Source organism: Parasteatoda tepidariorum, chromosome 7 (genome assembly GCF_043381705.1).
Source record: "Parasteatoda tepidariorum isolate YZ-2023 chromosome 7, CAS_Ptep_4.0, whole genome shotgun sequence".
Taxonomy (NCBI): Eukaryota; Metazoa; Arthropoda; class Arachnida; order Araneae; family Theridiidae; genus Parasteatoda; species Parasteatoda tepidariorum.
In genome coordinates, this window is record NC_092210.1 from 62,595,313 (window position 1) to 62,613,462 (window position 18,150).

The following is an 18,150-nucleotide window of genomic DNA, read 5'->3' on the forward strand; positions in this document are numbered from 1 at the left end:
AATATGATAAATTTTTAGAACAGTCCCTAAAGAAATTCATTTACGTCAATAGGTGTTTTAAAACTATTAAAATACCCTCAGGACTCAGAAATTGAGATATTCTGCCACTCCTTTCTTTTGCATAGAAGGGTTCTTTCCGAGTCATTACTTCCTGAAGAACTATGGCGAATGAATACACATCTCCTTTTTTCGATCCTGATAGTCGTGGGTATTTTTGACGAAGATGCTCTGGTGCTGTCCACAATAAGGAGGCTATATTAAAAACAAGAAGATAAATATTATTACTGAGATTTCCCTCATCACTTGAGCTGTAAATTCTTGAAACGTGCAACATTACATACAGGTTGGTTGGTTGGTTCTAATGCCACTTGCCACATAGGCAAGCCTGCTTGGTGAAACCAAGCACATTTAAGGCAGAGTGTGCGATTCTTGTTTTTCAGTGACGCCATCTATGGACAAAAATTTGACTTCTGCCACATCCTACGTCACACCTGTTTATAAGGCGGACCCATTCATACATCCATTCATTCATCCACAGATCGTAATTTTGACCTGAATCAGAGAGCGATCGATCTTCAATCCAGTCCCCCCAGAGGTATTGATTTATTATGGGAACATGGAGGACTTTGCGACTGGGCAGAATTTTAACGTGCAGCAGTCACCAACTACACAGGGAGTCTTCAGCCGGCGGGGTTCCAACCCACGAACTCTCGGACATGAGCCCAGCGCCCTACCGACCAGGCTATCCCGGCCACATTACATGCAGAAATACCGTTAGTTCCTAAAATATAATATTTTGTTCGGAAGGTAATTTTAGTTCTTTCTCAACAGAGGACTTAACTATATTTTTTTCACAGTGAACTTCACGCTTAAGCTGCATAATCATAACATATTTTGACATCTGATATAGTAAGACTTGCTTGTGAAAAGGTTCGATTGGTTATACGCAGTAATGTTTGATGTGATGCCTTTTCAAATATGGAAAGTGAAAAAACAGAATTTTTGGCATATTTTATTTTTCAACAATCGAAAAGGTAAAATAGCTATTTCATCAACAACAAAAAAATAAATTAATATGAAATTGTGTTGGCAGTGGGCTAGTACCAAAACTGGTTTGCAAAACTTCAATGAGGCTAAATTTCAATTACGAAGCATGAAGATGCATCCATCTCAATTTAAACTGATGAAGACTCAATAAAGACATTAATAAAAGCAAACCGGCGAGCAACAATTTGCGAGATCACTGAGTAATTAAATTTTTTGAATTTAACAGTTAATGATCGTTTGAAAAGACTCAGGTATATTTTCAAAGTTCGACATGTGGACTCCTTACGTCCTGACGGAAAAAACTTCGAATGCCTTTTTGCCTTTTGACTTATGCCTTTTTGAAGAGCATCATCACTGGAGACGAGAAATGAGTTGTTAACAAGAATTTTCCGGTCTCTACAAAATGTTTTAGATGATAAAACTTCTACTTCAAGTAAGGAGTAGAAAATCACCTGGATCATTTTTTTGCCAATAAAGAACAAAAAATTTTTGCCCGTGGATGCTTATGCCAGTAAGGTGGCAAAAAGGTATTGTACCAAAATAGACAATATATGATTAAATTAAACAGTTATTCATTGGAGAAAATCGTCTTTCATTTTGATTAAAAAAAGGAAATTACTTTTCAAGCAACCGAGTACAACATACTGATTCGTTAAAAACAACGATGTGGTTAACTTTCACAAACAACACTTTCAGTTCTTTTGATAGAATACTAATTTGAGCTAACTGCATTATTTTTCTAAAATGCTAACTTTATTTTAATGGAATACTCAGTCATAAAAGTTAGTTCAAGGTTTAACCGTATTGTTTCGATTGTGTACCGATTGTGCAAGTTTGTCATCATAAGACTCACCATTTTTCCAATCAAATCCAATGCTCTTGCAATGTCTTATGGTTGTTTCTTTTTCAAGAACGAATGTTCTCATTATTTATAGAAATATATCTCCAAGTATAGGATTTTACTAAGGCTACGAAACAATAAATTGTTTTTTAATAATAATATGTTATACATCAAAAGAGGTAGGACGAATTAAATTTCTGTCTGACGCGTTTATCTTTCAAAAGCTTCTATATAGTTTTGAAAGCATATTTGCATAACTTGGTAATGAAATAAAATGGAACTATATGCAGCCGCGGGAAGATTACTTAAATCCTATACCGCAATGTTATTTTCTTAACTTGCAACGGAGTATCAGATATATTGATCCAATAAATTATCCTTGGTGATAAGTCATGGATTTTAGGACAAATACATGTAATAGAAGTAATTTTTACTTACGGGCATCTTCTTCTTGTGGCTGAAACTCTTGCTTTATAAGATCTTTAAGACCGTAATTACTTAGCTTCACCACGAAACGGCCATCAATTAAACAGTTTTCAGATTTTAAACGTCCATGGTATTTCATTTCACTTGAATGAATAAAATACATTCCCTATAAAAAATAACATTACAAATTTTAAAATGTGTATAATCGACGAAGTTAAAAAAAACATACTTTAATAACATCCGATCTGATTAAAGACAACATTTTTACAAGTTAAGCCTATCAATTTGTAAGTTATTTCACATCTCAAAGAGCTTCGCACACTTTATGAGATCATTAATCAGATGTCAATAGTTAGTTACTTAGATATTAATTAAATTGCGGAATCTGATTAAAAAATTATCTTGAATCAGACGATAACTGCACATCGTGAAAAAAATTCTGGTTATTTGCGCAGGCTCTTATATGCTTTCGTTAACACTTTCAAAGTGGCCTGATTCTTAAGTTTTCTACCCAAACAAAATGTTTCGCTTGAGAGCTTGGACAGAGTTAGAAAGAAAGAATAGCAAAAACAAAGTTTACGGTAAAAACTAAAAAATGGGATTTTTAGTAAAGATTAATTCTTCAGACTTTAGGGAAGCAAGCTTAGCAAACTAATATTTCTACTAAGTTAAAAAGATGGATAAATTTATCAACCTTTCTATGCGAACCAAATGAAAATGAAAATACAACGATTGTCGTAAGTTTTCTTGCCAACCGTGTATTAAACTAAGAAGCTAAAAGACAAAGTTACGCTAAAAAAAATGTTTCTGAATTTACGGGCAGCTACGATGCATGGAGTTCTCAATAACGTTTATGAATATTTCGGAAAACTCCTTATGCAATATTCAGAAACAGTTTGCTTTTTGAACCATTCTGACTTTTTTTCGGAATTTTTTCTTTTGATAATTTGAAGCCTGTCCTATAACCATTTTGAACCATTCTGACTTTTTTTCGGAATTTTTTCTTTTGATACTTTGAAGCCTGTTCTATAACCATTTTGAACCATTCTGACGTTTTTTCGGAATTTTTACTTTTGATACTTTGAAGATTGTTCTATAACCATTTTGAACCATTCTGACTTTTTTTCGGAATTTTTTCTCTTGACACTTTGAAGCCTGTTCTGTAACCATTTTGAACCATTTTGACTTTTTTTCGGAATTTTTTCTTTTGATACTTTGAAGCCTGTTCTGTAACCATTTTGAACCATTCTGACTTTTTTTTCGGAATTTTTTCTTTTGATTCTTTGAAGACTGTTCTATAAGCGTTTCTTAATATTACGTAAACCTCTTGTAGGGCTAGGTTCCTAACAATTCCTACTGTCATAGATGAAAAGATACTTCAAGATAGAATCGAGTTATCATGTGTCACACACTAGTGAATTGGAATTTAATAATGATAGTGGTAGCTACGCTACACTCTGAAACTGTATCGGCATCAATGCGATTCAGTTTCCTACTTTTGAAAATAAATGTTTCTCAATTGACCGGAAATATGATATTTAATGAAGTTCTCTGAGATTATAGAAGACATTTTTGTCGAGGAAACGTCAGTTCCTGAAATCTTTTACAGTGTAAATTTTAAACGGAATAGGATGAAAATGCTTTTAAAATTTAATTTATGTTTCCGCAAAAGAGGAATTTAATTTAAGTTTCTTGAGTACTAACTGATGAATTTTAAGCTATAACCATTTTTCAAAGTCTTTGATTTTGAAACAAAACTGAAATGTAGAAAAAAATAAAATAATTTTTTTTTCAAACTGTGCTTTTTAAGTGCCTAAAAATAGAAAATAGTTCAATTTTCATAAATCATAATTCAGAAAAAAAAGGGTCGATCACTTTTGAAATTAAATTTCAGCACCTAAATGTCTCCCGCTTTTTTTTTTAAATATATGCTTTAAAAGGGGAATGAAAAAAAAGATTATTTTTTACATTTTTATTTCACTTGAAAAGCATTGTTTTTAAAAACTTTTCATTTTCATGAAATATTCTGATCACTATAGAGACGACAGAAAATTATAAAGCGTTTCAGAAGGAAGAGCAACATTGATGATACTGAGCAAAAATATGTATAAAGAGAGTTTACATTGTAAAAAACTCAGGATAAAATTACGGTATAAAGTTCTAAAACTTTGGGTGCATCAACTGTTAAATCCATTTTTACTGTAAAATATTATACCGCAATTTTTACTGTAATATTTTATTTAATTGGACTAATTCAGTGATTTTACGGGAATAATTACTATGAAAATTGCGATACATCAGATATTTTTTGTTTTGTAACACGTTCCGGTAAAAATGTACCTTATCCTACGTACTTTTTACCATAATTTGATCGGGTACATTTTACTGCGCATCAAAAAGTCTGCTGCGGTTTTTTAAATTTTTTGAAAGTGGAATTTAAAAAATAGAATTATTTTCTCATTTTTAATTCATTTGAAAAATGGTGATCTTGAAATTTTTTTATTTTTATGAAATACCGTTCTAATTATTATAGAGACAGCAGAAAATTGAAAAGCGTATCGGAGTCAAAAGCAATGATACAGAGCAACATCATGCATTAAGTCTATACGAACGAATGATGTATCAAGGAATAAAGGGCATTTGATCAATTGCTGCAATATGGAAATTTCAGATTTAAAGTTTCGATTCATGATTTTCTTTTAATTGTTCACAAATAAATAAGAATATTTCAATAATTTTTGACATAATGATCGGAATTTTACAAACTAAGGCGGAATCTTAATAGTTCGAAAGGCTAATCTTAAATATTCTAACAAATTAGTGCAAACTATAGATTTTAAGCAACGAAATAATCAATGAAAGCACCTTTTCTCTGAATTAACATACTTTTTTTCGTCGAATTCAGATTTTAATCAGGAAATAAAATCCAAATAATTAAGACAAATGATCATTCGACGTCTTTTTATGATAGTTTTATTTTTTGCTTAGTTCATCAAATTCTTAAAACCATTTAAGCGAAAGTAAAGTTAATTATCAAACTAGTTTAGGCAAAAATATTTTTCAGTAAAATAAAATTTCATGAAAATTTTATACTTTTAAAGTATTTATTAATTTAATATTGATTAAGAGCTAGTTGTAAGGTATATAAATTGCTATTTAACTTTATCGTATGTATCTTTAAAGGGCAAAATCAAAATATTGTGTGGAATCAATTAAATAATTTTTGAGAAAAATGAATAAAATTATGACTTTTTCGAAGATTTATTGATCAGAAATTATGCGACCAAATTCATTGAAGCTTTGGAATTAATCATAAAGAAGTACACATTTAAAATAATTTAAAGCTTGTACATCTTAGAGTTCAAAACTAACATTTCAGTCATTATTAGAATAAGAAAATAATAAGAAACGCAAAAGTCAATTTGGTTGTTGTTGTAGTTCATTTACGTCGCACTAGAGCTGCACAATGGACCATTGGAGACGGTCTGTGAAACATCCCTGAAGATGATCCGAAGACATGCCATCACAATTTCGATCCTCTGCAGAAGGGATGGCACCCCCGCTTCGGTAGCCTAACGACCTGCACGCGAAGTCGAGCACTTCATGATAGAACAGTTTAACGAGGACCAATACAGTACATCCGTGGTCCTTACTCAGACTAATCCAAGGGGTCACCCACCGGCACACTGACCACAGCCAGTGATGCTTGACTTCGGTGATCTGATGGGAAACGTGTCTTAACAATCAGTCCACTGCGGGACAAATTAATTTGGATAAAGTAGTTTCATAATATCCAAAGCTGTTGAAAAAAAAATATAACATGTAAATTCAAGGAAATTACAATTTTGTGTTTTATTTCGTGATTTAAAATATCCTTGGCAAATATTAAGTATAATAGTGCATTAAAAAGTAGCCATCAAATTATTAATATTGCATCTTAGCATATAAAATCTGATCTTTAGATACATTGAGATGTTCTGATATCATTGTGCATCAAATATATTTTTATGAGCAGTAAAATAAATGATTCGCTTAATAACTTTTGTATATAACCCTGTATGGGAACATTAGAAGGATTAAAAAAATCTAGAGTATAAGGTGTTTCATGAAGTATCAATTATACAATAAAAATTACTAATAATTAAATAAACAGTTATTTATTAAATAGCTTACTTTTGACGCTATTGAAACTTACTTCTGCTATATCCGTTATAATAGAGCAGCTGAATAGCCAATCAATATTAACCGATCGGTTAGACAACATGTTCTGTAAATAAATATTTTTTACTCTTCAAATGAACAAAATATGACAAACTGATAATTAACACATTCAATAACAATTTGTTTTAATGTGTTTAATGACAACTATAATACGAACTAATTAAATTATGAGTAAATTCAGGGTATTGGAAAGGGAAAGTATGGTAATTATGTTATATTTTTGCCACATATATTATGAAAAAAGTTTCTAATCCTTGCTTTCATTTCAAAACTTTTAAAACAACAATAAAGTATGGTGTTATTAATAACGACTCTTAAAATTAATTTTTAAGAATGTTATTCCTTAGGAAAATATTTTAAGGAAAAAAAAACCCTGATCAATTACTACCAGTTTGAAATTTAAACAATCAAAGCAATTTTTTTTAATTTTATGTAATAAAAAAATATATTAGTTTCTAATATTCTAAGAAAAGTAGATTAAGACAATAATAATGTTTTACCAATTCAAAGTTTCAAGATTAGATTGTAATTAGATTCCATCTCTTCTGGATTTAAAAATTTTGTATAATCATTTGATTTAATTCTATTTCCTCTATTAAATATTTGTTTACAAAATACTTTATGAGTGGTTATTAGTTATTTTATGGAAGGATTCTAAAGTAAAATGGCAATGGCTGCATTTAGTTAACACCAAGCATTAACATTTTTGATATCATCAATATACTGCCATACAATTGAAAATTCAATGTAAGAGAAAAAATATTAAAATTGAAATATATATATATATATATATATATATACTTATTTTTAATATATATTCTAATTTAAAAAAGCTATTTGTTGATTTATTTTTTGTGTTATTTCACAGATAATCCAATCGTTCTTGCACTAGCTGGTAAAGATGCAGTCATACCATGCAACGTACCGACTCCGCTAAAAGATGACGAAGCATCTCTTATATTATGGTACAGACTAGGCAAGCCAAATCCCTTTTATACATTGGATATCAGGAACGTTCCTATGATAAAAGCTCAACATTTTCCGTCCCCAGAGATGAAGGACCGAGTTTATTTTAACATCGATGTTCATCCACCCGTTTTAGTCTTGAAAGCGGTTGTTCCTGCTGATGAAGCAGACTACAAGTGTCGTGTGGATTTAAGACGTTCGAGGACTCTAATACTNTAAAATTAATGAAATTACAGAAAAAAGGGAAAAAATAATAATAATAAAAATCCGAAAAATGAAAGATATAATATTATCTTTTTCGGATTTTTATTATTATTATTTTCCTTTTTTTCATTGTTCGGTAATTTTTTCCATGTTTTCGCTACATTTTGAACTTATTTTATGAGTTCTATTTACTTGCAGCTAATGCGCAGTAAATAAAACTTATTGTTTTTTATTAATTCTCTTCGTTTTTTTTCTTTTTGTCCTTTTAGTAGTTAGAATAATTTCAAGTATAATATCAGATTAGAATAGTAACAAGAATAATTTGAACAGGGCAAAAAAAGAGATATTTACAGCTTTAAAACTGTGAAGTAAAGCTTATGCATAGCCTGTTTCTAATTTTTAATGTTCATGGAAGACAAGCTCAATTTTAGAAACTTATTCTGATAATGATATTTTTGAAATATAATTTTCGAATTCCACCGTTGATAATTTTTAATCCTGTTTCACTACTTCCGAGTTAACTGTGGAAATACACAGAGGAAATACCCAATTCTCTTTGAAGGGCTTTAAAATTTTGGAATCTGCTTTTCGATGAGAGAAGAATGTTTTTTTTTTAATATTTAAAAATTAATCGTTATCAAATCAGGCTATTTTTGTTTTGCTTTCTTTTTCGTAAATTTATTTTATTATTTTTCTTTTATTAATTGCAAACTCTTGTTTTTTTCTTTCCATCAATACTCTGAATATGTGGGCAGAGAATTAAAAGAAAAAAGAGGAGAAATTAAGTAAAACAGAAGGTGGTGTTTCATGGGCGTGGGCGAACTGCTTATAACAAGCTGCCAGTGGGAAATAAATTTGTTGGGAAACTTAAGTTGATAAGCAAATGACGTGAAAAAAAGTCATTCAGAGAGCTGAAGAACTTGCTTTATATGATTTGTTTGAAAATCCCTTTATTATTTATGCAGAAAATAATGAAAATAATGCTTAGTGTTCTTAGGATAATAGCAATCAAATTAATTAAAAAACAAATAAATTTCAACATACCGTCAAAGTTCCTCTTGTAGCAAAATCTGTAACGATTGCAAAGTTTGGGGCAGTCACACTGAGACCAACAAATCGTAAAAGGTTGTCATGCGTCATATCCCTAATCTGAAATTTAGCAAAGTAAGGAAAATAATAAATTATATGGATTTTTGGGTTCTGTTAAAAGTTGTTTCAAAATTAAATAAATTACTGCAATTGGCTTTCAAATCATTTTTCTTTCCATATTTTATTTTATTTTATAACCGTCGTTATAACTACTACAAATGTTCAGCTCCGTAGTCTTGTAATTTTGAACTCCAATCTAGGGGACAAGGCAACTCCTTGATCAAGTATTGGGTAAAATTTGTTTCTGTGGAGGACTTTTTGATAGAACTAACACGCATTTGTGTTACATGGAGAGGAAAAATACGAGAACCTCCCATGGTTAGTCTGACGACAACGGAACTCTAACTCATGATCCGTCTATTACTGAGGATAGTTACGTCAGCAGAGTGGTCGATGCAAACCGGGTGCGAAATTGGTAGCGATCAGCCATCTCTAGGGTTAGAGTCGTGGGCACCTCATTGGAAGGTGAGAGCTCGAGCCCTTCAGCCATGACGACTCCTTTCCATATTTTGTAATATTTCTTTATTTTATTCCGCAAGTATATATTTGCTGTTAAATTTTTATATCAATCGTAGGGCTCTTGAAGAAATCTCTCAGCACACTGATTGTAGATGTCTCAAACGGATTTATCGAGCATACAATTTACGCTTCATTAAATTTCTTTTATCAGTTTCATTCTTATTTTCCAAATTTATTCAGAGACTTTTTTTTACTTGCTACCACAAACTGTTAAATAAAATAAAGTGCAAAACTCGCATTCTTTTTCTAAGAGACTTTTTCTAAGATACAAAAGACAAACCTAATTGTTTCTCTCAACAAAAACCATACAACACTCATTCCATATAAAGTTAACACGAAGGTTAACTAATAAATCTGGGTGTGATCTAGTTGAGAAAATCTAAGATATCACTTACATTTAAAATAACACAATTGATTCGAAAAACTGAATTAGCAAACAAAACAAGATGGATCTATAAAACGTTAAAAAACAAGACAGGACCTTCTCAATACTCTGCTGAACTATTTAATACTGGAGAGAGTTTAACTATACTAAATCAAGTTTGATGTAACTTTATTATGGTTTATAACTATTTTATTAAGGACTAAGTTATTACTAGGTTAACCAATTTTGGTACTAATTTAAACTATTTTACCGTACTGCCTAAACTTGATTACGTGATACTATGGTACAATTCGAACAGATATATAATTTAGTTTTTTTTCTTTATTAAGGTAGCGGCAAATGTCCACTGGAGAAAACTGGACATTTGCGGTGATCGGTATTATGGTTTGACGTAGAACCAATTTTTTTAAGTGTACTTAAATGAAACTTAAACAAATCCTTTTAAATTAAGGTTATAAAAATAATTGGTTAAGGCAAAAACCTTTTGAAATTAAGACTATATAAATGTTTCTATTCATTTTTTAATACTATTAGGTTCTTTTCTTGTAAAATTGAGGTCTATAAGTAATGATATGTGTAATTGATAATACTATATGGAGAGTAAATAACAGCATATTAATTAAAATATTTGTCTACAAGCATTATTTATTGTTCTTCTAAATTTTAATAATTTTTTTTTCTTATTTGAGAGTTGAATTAATATGTAAATGATGGAATAGTTTTAGAAAATAGTGCTTAAAAGATGATGGACAATTTATATTGTTATAAGACAGAAAGCTAATGATATCTATTTATTTAAATATTTTGAAGCATTAAAGAAAGTAATTATGAGTAAATTCTGAAATAAATTCATCAGTAAAAATGAATGCTACAATAAAAGTAAATACACTAGTAAAATATATGAATGTGTACAAAAACCGTAAATACATATGTAATTCATTTAATGAAATTGATAAAATGAAAATTTAAGATAAAAAATGCACTTACCAATTTGATTTCAACTAACATGGCTCTCGATAATCGGAAATTTTCCATATTTAAATTTTTCACAGCCACTTTTTGACCCTAAATAATACATTGATTATAAATACAGAAATACTTGTTTGTAATTTTCATAAAGTAAGCATAGTAGTTGTTGTTGTTTCTAATACCACTTGCCACACTATCAAGCTTGCTTGGTGAAACCGAGCAAATTTAAGGCAAAGGGTGCGTTTCTTGTTTTTCAGTGGGGCCATCTATGTTCGAGAATTCGTATTCAGCCACACACACGTCACACCCGTTTATAGAGCGGACCCATTTATACATCCATTCATTCATCCAAAGATCGTAATTTTTGACAGAGAACGATCGATCTCCAATCCAGTACCCCCAGAGGTATTGATTTGTTATGGGAACATGGAGGACTTTGCGACTCGACAGATTTAACGTGCACCAGTCACCATTTTACTACACGGGGAGTCTTCGACCTGCGAGGTTCGAACCCACGAACTCTGGGACATGGGGCCAGCACCCTACCGACCAGACTATCCCAGCTCTAGCAGAGTAGTAGTAGAATTATACGGAGAGTATTATAACTTATTTTATTAAGTAGGATTATACGCAGATTTTCTAAAGTTAGTTTTGCATTTCTTTGGCTTCCGAATGGAAATAGCGTCAAGAGGAGCATAGTTATCATGTCAGTATTTATGCAACTAAGTTTTTCTTATGTATATAAATAGATAGATATAGATAGCAGTATAGTCATTAAAACATTACGAAATTAACGACAGCTGTTTAGACAAAATTATGGATGATAATTATGGCCCTTAATTTTTAGATTTTGAAAATTCATATCAAAATTGAAATTAAAAAACTTGCACTTTAAGGGTATCATCGTATTTGGTGTTCAAAACGTTATAAGTAATTACTTTACAGACATTTAATAGGATAAATTTAAATTATGTAATAAAATAAAATAGCTTTTTAAAACCACTTTTTTCAAGCTGTGCAAAAATTAAAATAATTTTGTTTTTGTTTCACATTAAATAAAAATTATTCGACTCATAATTTTTGAGGTAGTGATGGAAATTTGTTGCAAAAGTGTTGCGCCTCCCGTTTCTAATTTCAGTGTGATAAAAGAAATTATTTTCTTCTTTCAAGTTCCATTGAAAATTGCTGTTTTTTTTTATAATTTCTTCATTATTATTTTTTTTATTTTAATTTTATGCTTGTACGGTTTTTTATGTCTTGGTTACAATAAAGCAAATTAGACCCATAATGATGATGTGAACCATGTGTTGAGCACATGATATAAAACTGTTGATTAAAGAATGATTTTGAAAGATCGCTTATTGACTGAATCTGATACCTTCGCGTAAATGGCGCGAGTAAAGGAAATAACATCTTAATGCTGAGAATATAGAGCAGAAGTTTAAGATATTTATGTTTCTTGAATTACTTCGAATTTCATAATGCATCGTTTGCTTTTTTAAACAAATGCGCAAGTACTTTTAAATTATTGTAATTTTATTATTAATTTTTTGTATTTTAATTTACAAACTAAAAAATCTCATTAAAAAAATCATAAAGGTTAAAAATTTTTTTTACCTTATATAATGCAATACGAACACCTGGTGCAAGTTGTAATGTTGCCCCTGCGCTTGAAATTGAGGCTTTCTGGAAGTTAAAATTAATTTTAATTAAATTTTAATTTAATTAAATTTTAATTTAATTAAATCTTAATTTAATTAAATTTCAATTATATTGAAGTTGTAATAAATACAGATCATTGGAATTGTGACACACTCCTTTTGATACAGTTTATAATTAGTCAACATTTAAAGTTTTCAAATCCCTGTATTTTTAAAATTTTAAATTTTTCATAAATACGTCAAAAATTTTTACTTTACCAAACGATTGATATAATATCAACTTAGTATTAGGCATGAAAGTCTATTGCATGATTGGAATGTTTTTAAAAATTAATTTTAACATCTAGGTGATTGAAGTTTTCATTTTTATAAGAGAAATTAAGTAATTCTCCCGGTGGCTTACGTAATTTTCCCAAATCTATATTTTAGGTAGTTCTTGGAAAACAGCGATATATGTTTAGTTTAAATAATGCATGGAAAATAGGCCTTGAATGTATTTTAGTTATATAGTTTTCCAAAATGAAATACCGTGTCTATATCACAGAGAAATGATTTTCTGTATTATACTGTAGTGATTATCAATATGCTAATTATTATTTTTTGAAGGCCTTCGTACCAATTCCAGATAATCCAAATTTAGCAAAATATTTTTTTAATGCATTTTTGATTGGGGACAATATAGCAGCTTGAACTAGTGCAAGGATCACGAACAAGAAAAACATTATTTTATTTTTATGGAATGTGTCTATTTAGAGTTCCAAAATTCATTTATTTTTAATGATTGTAGATTTCATTGTTGCATTTTGATGTGTCTTGGCAAATAATAGTGTTGGAAACTTCTCCCAGATTGATTAATGTCGAATTGATTAGTGCAAGAACTATAAACAAATTAGACTGTAATTTTAAAATTGGAATATGTCCATTTATAGCTTAAAATTTATTTAATGAATTTATTTTTTACGATTTTAATTTTTATTGTTACATTTTGATGTTGCATCAAATAATCGAGTTAAAAACATCACCGAAATTGATTGACATGCAAGATTGATTAACATGCAAGATTGATTAACATGCGAGATTGATTGACATGCAAGATTGATTAACATGCAAGATTTATTAACGTACAATTGATTAGTGCAAGAAGATTAGAATGTACTTATGTTACCGTTGTAGGAGTTGATTTACTTCGATGACTTCTCGAGAAACTTAGAGATGAACCGATTTGACTTGTTTCTATAAACTTAAGTTCTGACCACTCTATCTTCCACCACATATCGTTGAGCTTAGTCTCAAGAAGGATTTTTCTAAAAATAAATAAATATTTAAACAAAAAATATTTGTTATTTTTGGAAAATAAGCAAAAAATAATCATGGCAATTTATTTATTAAAAAGCGAAATTTTTTATGCCTAAACTATATGCCTTTCAGTTTTTTAATATCTTGTGATTTTATAAAAAAATATTAAATTAATAAGTTTATTTTTATTCTATTTATCCCTACCATTTTGAAATTGTTCCGAAATTACCATTTATATATTTTTTGTAAATCTAAATTAATATAATAATATTGCTATGATGCTTTTTTAGTTTATTAGTCAACATCTAAAAGCTAGTTTCTTATAAATAAAGTATTTCTACTCGATGATTTGTTATTGTCAAAATTCCGTTATGAAATTCTTTATATAAAAGGAAAGTCCTTTATAAAATTCTTTCGATACAGACGCTAAGTTATTTTAAATAAATAAAGCTGTTATAGCAATTTTTGTCTAATAATTGCTTATTTATTAAAATGATAAATCGTGTGTGCAAAACTTTTATAGACTACGCAACTCTTCGATCATTCTACACACTATTAGAAATTTCTAGGCAGAAACGGTTAAGTAACTATTTATTTAACTGTTATTGTACCATATTCCACCTAAACGTTCAAATAAACATAAGAAAGATAATATTCAAACTGTTAATTGGGAAAATAGAGTTTATCGACTGTTTTACCCTAATACGGTTAAACAACAAGAATTCTATCCGTGTTAACTACGCCTACTTTATAAAGCCTTTTCGTTTCGGGAAGCATGGTACATACTGTAGCTGAGAGGGCTAATCGGCCAATGATCACAACCCCGCTGAATAGAGATTCGAATCTCAGCATTGATACTACAATATTTCTTTCATTCCTTCAATGCACGAAGAATTTACAGTGTCTTGCACTTTTCAATCGGTGACCACGAAGCCTAAGAATACGAAACTATCATTCACGCATAAATGACGCAGCACCCACATAGCTCCCATGTCCGTTTAAGTTTTATCTTTATGGTTTAGAAGCTATTCTATTCGTAAATGGTTTCAAAACCGTATAGTTTTTGCAATAACGGTTTTTTAACCGTAAAAGTTATAAGCGGTTTCAAAATCGCAAAGACAAAAAAATGTTCCGAACCATAAAGTTTATGTTTATTCGGATAGACAGACTGCTGTCAGTTATTTTTCCGCAATTTCAGAATGAAAATTTTAACAGTTCAGATTCAGGATCTTTTGCTTATGGTTATTGACTTTGATTCTTTCATACACTTAATTTAAAAGAAAAAACAATAGAAATTGTAATGAAAGAAGAAAAACACTAATTATTCTAACAAAATTGTTTATAAACAATTTTAAAATTGTGACATTTTTGTGTATTTCAATTGCTTGTTCCTTCCCGTTTTGTGTATTAATAATGATAATTTTATAGGATATGTTTTTATTTTATTTATTACCCTGGTAACGGAATTTTCTTAGCCAATCTGCAGAACTATCTTTATAAATCAAAATTTACCTGCAGTCCGAACGCAATTAAGTGGGACTAATGTTGTAAAATGTCAGATGAAACTGTATCAGAGACCATAATAAATTTTTTTTATGCAAACTTAAGTATCTGCTTCTTTAAAGCACTACACTCATGAATTGTTTTGGTTGAAGATTTCAAAAGAGGGAAAAGATGATGCCTTATCATTCCTTAATGAGAATTTAAAAAAATCTTCCCCTTTTACTTTTTTGTCTGTTTTTCTTCCTAATATTATTGATAAAGTTTGAGATTAAAAATAATCTGCAGAGCTCACTGCCCTTCTGGAGGGTTTCTGCTACTAGGTTTATTACTATTTTTATTTTTTATATTACTATTAAATACTGATATTTTTGCATAAAATTTCGAATAACTTACTTATAAGAAAAAACTCCAGCCAAGGAACCTACAATTGCAACGAAACATATGATCGGAAATATCACTCCAAGTATTGGAAAGGGTTCTGTTAAAAAAAAAGAAATTCTGTATAATTATAAACATTCAATACAAGAAAACAAACTATCTATTTCGCTTAAAATATTCTAATGGGTGCATTGTTGTATTAAAACTTAGTAACAAAAAGTTTATGAATATTATATAATTACTTAAAATGTATATTGTAAAAGGTAACTTAAAGGATATATTGCAGTATTAAAACTCAATATATTAGCGGAAAATTCACTTTAAAAATTAGATGAAACTGTTTTTCTTTTATTGCTCCCGTTTTGGAAATTTTTTTTAACTAATTATATTTTATCAAGTCAATTACTTCGATAAGAAATATACATAAAGAACTTAGGATATTTCAAAAATTATAAATATTTCAGAAAACTCAACGAAATATTTGCCAATTAAAACATTTTTTTAGAATGAATTAGAAATAATTACAACTTTTAAAATTTTTAAGTTAAGAAAATGAAACCTTTAAAGATTTTAGATTTTCTCAACATGACAAATTGGCAAAACTTTCGCCAAATATCAGTGCCATATAGTATAGAATGCTGGATGATACGTAAACATCGACTTAATACATATCTTATAATTTTTGTTATAAAAGTGGACACAAAAAAACTTCATATTAGGACGAAAGATAAGCATTTAGGTGAAGATAAAAAAAATGGAAGACGTCAGAAACCAAGATAGGGATTTTCAAAATCTTAAAATAATTTTTTTTTATAAACTTTTGGTACTCCCAAAGGGTACATTCAAGGTACATTTTACCGCATTCGGGTAGCTCAAGGCATACTATTTTTCTCTGTGTAGTTTCAAATTTTTTGCATAAATATGTCCTTTTCTTACCTGGTGGAAGGCATTCCTGTGCATTTCCTGTAAATCCACACAAGGGTATATCATAAGGAGCTCCTTTGTTATGAGGCCAATTAATTTCATATCCATCTAGCTTTTCAAACAATTGTTTTCCTCCAAAGTATGTTGCGATTGGCTAATAAATAAAAATACTCTGCCAACGTTAAACAATTTTTTTCAATATAATATTTGTAAGTTCTTCTTTATTTTTATTTTTTTAATTATTTCTTATTTGTTAAACTTTGATGTTTTTAGCAACCATAAATATTGTCAAAGATTTGTATTTTTTCTAATATTTTTATATTTTGCAATATTGTTAGGTGTAGTTTGAATTTTAGATTCAGCAGTAAAACAAGACACAAAAAGGGAAAAATGATTCTTTAAAATTTATTTTAACTAAAAAATGACAAGTGTTTTTAACATAAATAAAATCAAGTCCGTAACGGTACCATTATATTTTTGCCCCTCTCAAGTCCTGTTGGCTACCTCATCGTGGCGAGGGGGTGACCCTGAGTGGAACGGGCGATGTACGTCTGGAGTTTTACTTCTGGAAGGGTCACCCATGGCGATAGGGCTGTTCCATAACACTCAGCAAAAGTCAACAGGCGAAGGAGCCAAGTCAGACTTCTGCCAGCATGGTGCTCCAGTCATAGGACTTCAGAAGCTGCATTATTACCCTAACCATGAAATTCATGTCTTGTTCCAACTCTCATACTGCCTCGATCGTCGAGCAGGATAAAAAGGATCGCGTTTGTGGCTTTGGAAGCGGACCACGCTGGAAAAATTTACTACCTTACTCAAGTACTTCCAATGGAACTCTGACTTCTCCCCAACATATCCTGGACTGTCTTGGACTGGACAAAAGGGACATTCTAAATAACCTATTTTTGGTTGCCGACTTCCTCCGGGTCATGAATTTCATGGGCATTGTTTAGCCCTGCTGATTTTGGGGATAAGGAAGAAAGAAGAAGACATTTTTGCAGCATTTGCGTGATCTGATACATATGGTCTTATTTCATTCTATAATTCCATTTTATTAATGATCCAATAACCCCATATCAATCTATGAAATATTTTTAATAATCTATGCCACTGATTGTTCCTCACTAACCGTTTTCTAAGGTATTATGTAGTCTCTTTTACTTCTTGCTCAAAAGCATTAACATGACTTTTAAAGATATGAGAAGTTATTTAAAGAGCAAATAGATTCTCTCTCTTTTTAATCTAGAGCAAATAGTTTCTTTTCAATAGCATACATACATAAGCACATACTCGAGGGACAGATCTTCATCTTGTAGGTCGAAAAAAGAAACAAGTATTCAAATTTTGGAATGCTTAAATACGGAAAAATTGCTAACTTTAAGAATAAGAAAGGCGTAAAAATTATATTGGTTAATGACTTCCATTCGAACATCCTACTAAAATGAATGCAAAAACCTTTTTTAAAGTATTTTTGAGCTGCTAAAACTCTCAAACAAGCACGCTTTTATTTTCGTTCTTAATATTTAATACAGAACAGTGGTAAGAAGGTGGGACAAAATCTTCCTTAAGTGACTTCAAAAGGTGGCAAATATTTGTTGGCCAAGTCGTCATGTTATTTATAAGAAGAATATCACTCGATAGGGTTGGGAAGTTTTGTAATA

General features: G+C 30.0%; 2 protein-coding genes across 2 annotated transcripts in view; both read right to left on the reverse strand.

The window, feature by feature from the left end:
• The window catches only part of LOC107454592 (ubiquitin-conjugating enzyme E2 J1-like), a 183,825-nt gene that overhangs the window by 57,727 nt on the left and 107,948 nt on the right, over window positions 1-18,150 (reverse strand). The gene's annotated exons all lie outside the window — the stretch shown is intronic.
• LOC107454590 (atrial natriuretic peptide receptor 1) overlaps window positions 1-18,150 on the reverse strand; it is a gene marked incomplete in the record, with an annotated part of 46,875 nt that overhangs the window by 10,111 nt on the left and 18,614 nt on the right. The window contains 9 exon segments of the mRNA XM_043057721.2: window positions 76-252; window positions 2,327-2,480; window positions 6,510-6,581; window positions 8,750-8,854; window positions 10,746-10,823; window positions 12,345-12,413; window positions 13,554-13,692; window positions 15,581-15,665; window positions 16,502-16,643. Coding sequence (XP_042913655.2) covers window positions 76-252; window positions 2,327-2,480; window positions 6,510-6,581; window positions 8,750-8,854; window positions 10,746-10,823; window positions 12,345-12,413; window positions 13,554-13,692; window positions 15,581-15,665; window positions 16,502-16,643 — 1,021 coding nt within the window.